Here is a 1,439-nt window from a genome sequence, read left to right on the forward strand (position 1 = left end):
GTCGGGTGGCACGTTGGAGCCTCTTGACATTCCTCAGTGGAAATGGGACAACATTTCCATGGACTTTGTTACCCACTTACCGCGGTCTGTGAGGGAGCATGACTCGATCTGGGTTATTGTAGACAGATTGACGAAGTGTGCTCACTTCTTGCCAATTAATCAAAAGATGTCATTGGATAAGCTAGCAGAGTTATATGTCAGGGGATTGTCAGACTTCATGGTGTGCCAGCGAGTATTGTGTCTGATAGGGATCCGGGGTTCACCTCAAGGTTTTGGCAGTCACTATAGAATGCCTTGGGTACTCAGCTAAGAATGAGCTCGACATATCATCCTCAGACTGATGGTCAGTCTGAGAGAACCATACAGTCTTTGGAGGATTTGCTGAGAACATGTGTCCTGGATCACCTCGGGACGTGGAGTAATATGTTGCCCCTAGTGGAGTTCACTTATAATAACAGCTACCATTCTAGTATTGAGATGGCACCGTACGAGGCATTGTATGGTAGGAGATGTCGGCATCCCTTGTGTTGGCAGTAGGATAGAGAGTTTGTGGTGCTCGGGCCAGAGTTCTTACAACAGACTACTGAGAAAGTAAGGGTGATACAGGATCAAATGCGTGCAACTCAGAGTCGGCATAAATCCTACGCAGATAAGAGGAGGAGGCCACTCGAGTTTGACGTTGGTGACCATGTGTTCCTTAAGGTTACACCTACAGCAGGCATTGGGAGAGCACTGAAGTCGAGGAAGTTGACCCCTCGATTCATCAGTCCGTATCAGATTACGAGGAGAATCGGACAGCAGCATACGAGATTGCCTTGCCACCTCACTTGGCAAATCTGCACAACGTCTTCCATGTATCACAACTGAGGAAGTACCTGGCAGATCCTACTCATGTGCTGGAGCAGGACGATGTCTAGGTGTGCGAGGATCTGACTATAGGAGTTGGACCGGTGAGAATTCTGGATTATCAAGTCAAACAACTCAGAGGGAAGGAGATTCAGACTATGAAGGTTCTTTGGGACGAGGCAACCTAGGAGATGACTTGGGAGATGGAGGATCTTATGAGGAAGTCTTATCCTCACCTAATTACTGGTAAGTTCTATTTTTCGAGGACGAAAACTTTTCAATGTGGGGGGAATGTAAGACTCGTGAAAATTAATTAGTTAAATAATTAATTAATTAATAAATGATGGTAGTGGGAGCCTTTATGGCATTAAATATTGATTGGTGTGACGTGGAATAGTACTAGCTCAAATGGTTGAGAGTACTTTGATTGTGTGAGAGGACTTGGGTTCGAGTCTTATGTATGCCATTTTTGTGTTGTTTGATTTTTATTAATTTTTAATAAAATGTATGATCATGTTGGGTGATAACGTAGTTCTACAATTATGTGAATTGTCAAGAAACATGATTTGGTTGAGTGGTTGTGCATTGATTTG

At 44.1% G+C, this 1,439-nt stretch overlaps 1 protein-coding gene across 1 annotated transcript; it reads left to right on the plus strand.

Moving 5' to 3' along the window:
- The first annotated feature begins 312 nt into the window (after positions 1 to 312).
- On the plus strand, positions 313 to 917 carry LOC146884213 (uncharacterized). The gene is made up of 2 exons (XM_085665901.1): positions 313 to 502; positions 703 to 917. Exons 1-2 carry the CDS (start codon positions 313 to 315, stop codon positions 915 to 917), a joined length of 405 nt encoding a protein of 134 aa, XP_085522027.1.
- Positions 918 to 1,439: the final 522 nt, after the last annotated feature.

Source organism: Vigna unguiculata, chromosome 8, assembly GCF_037176805.1.
Source record: "Vigna unguiculata cultivar grain cowpea cultivar isolate G323 ecotype 2 chromosome 8, ASM3717680v1, whole genome shotgun sequence".
Classification (NCBI taxonomy): domain Eukaryota; kingdom Viridiplantae; phylum Streptophyta; class Magnoliopsida; order Fabales; family Fabaceae; genus Vigna; species Vigna unguiculata.

Excerpts from the sequence above, each read along its gene's own strand:
- LOC146884213 (XM_085665901.1), top strand. The coding sequence starts at position 313 with ATGAGCTCGACATATCATCCTCAGACTGATGGTCAGTCTGAGAGAACC. Across the intron at positions 503-702 it reads ACCGTACGAGGCATTGTATG|GTTACACCTACAGCAGGCAT; the intron begins GTAGGAGATGTC and ends GTGTTCCTTAAG.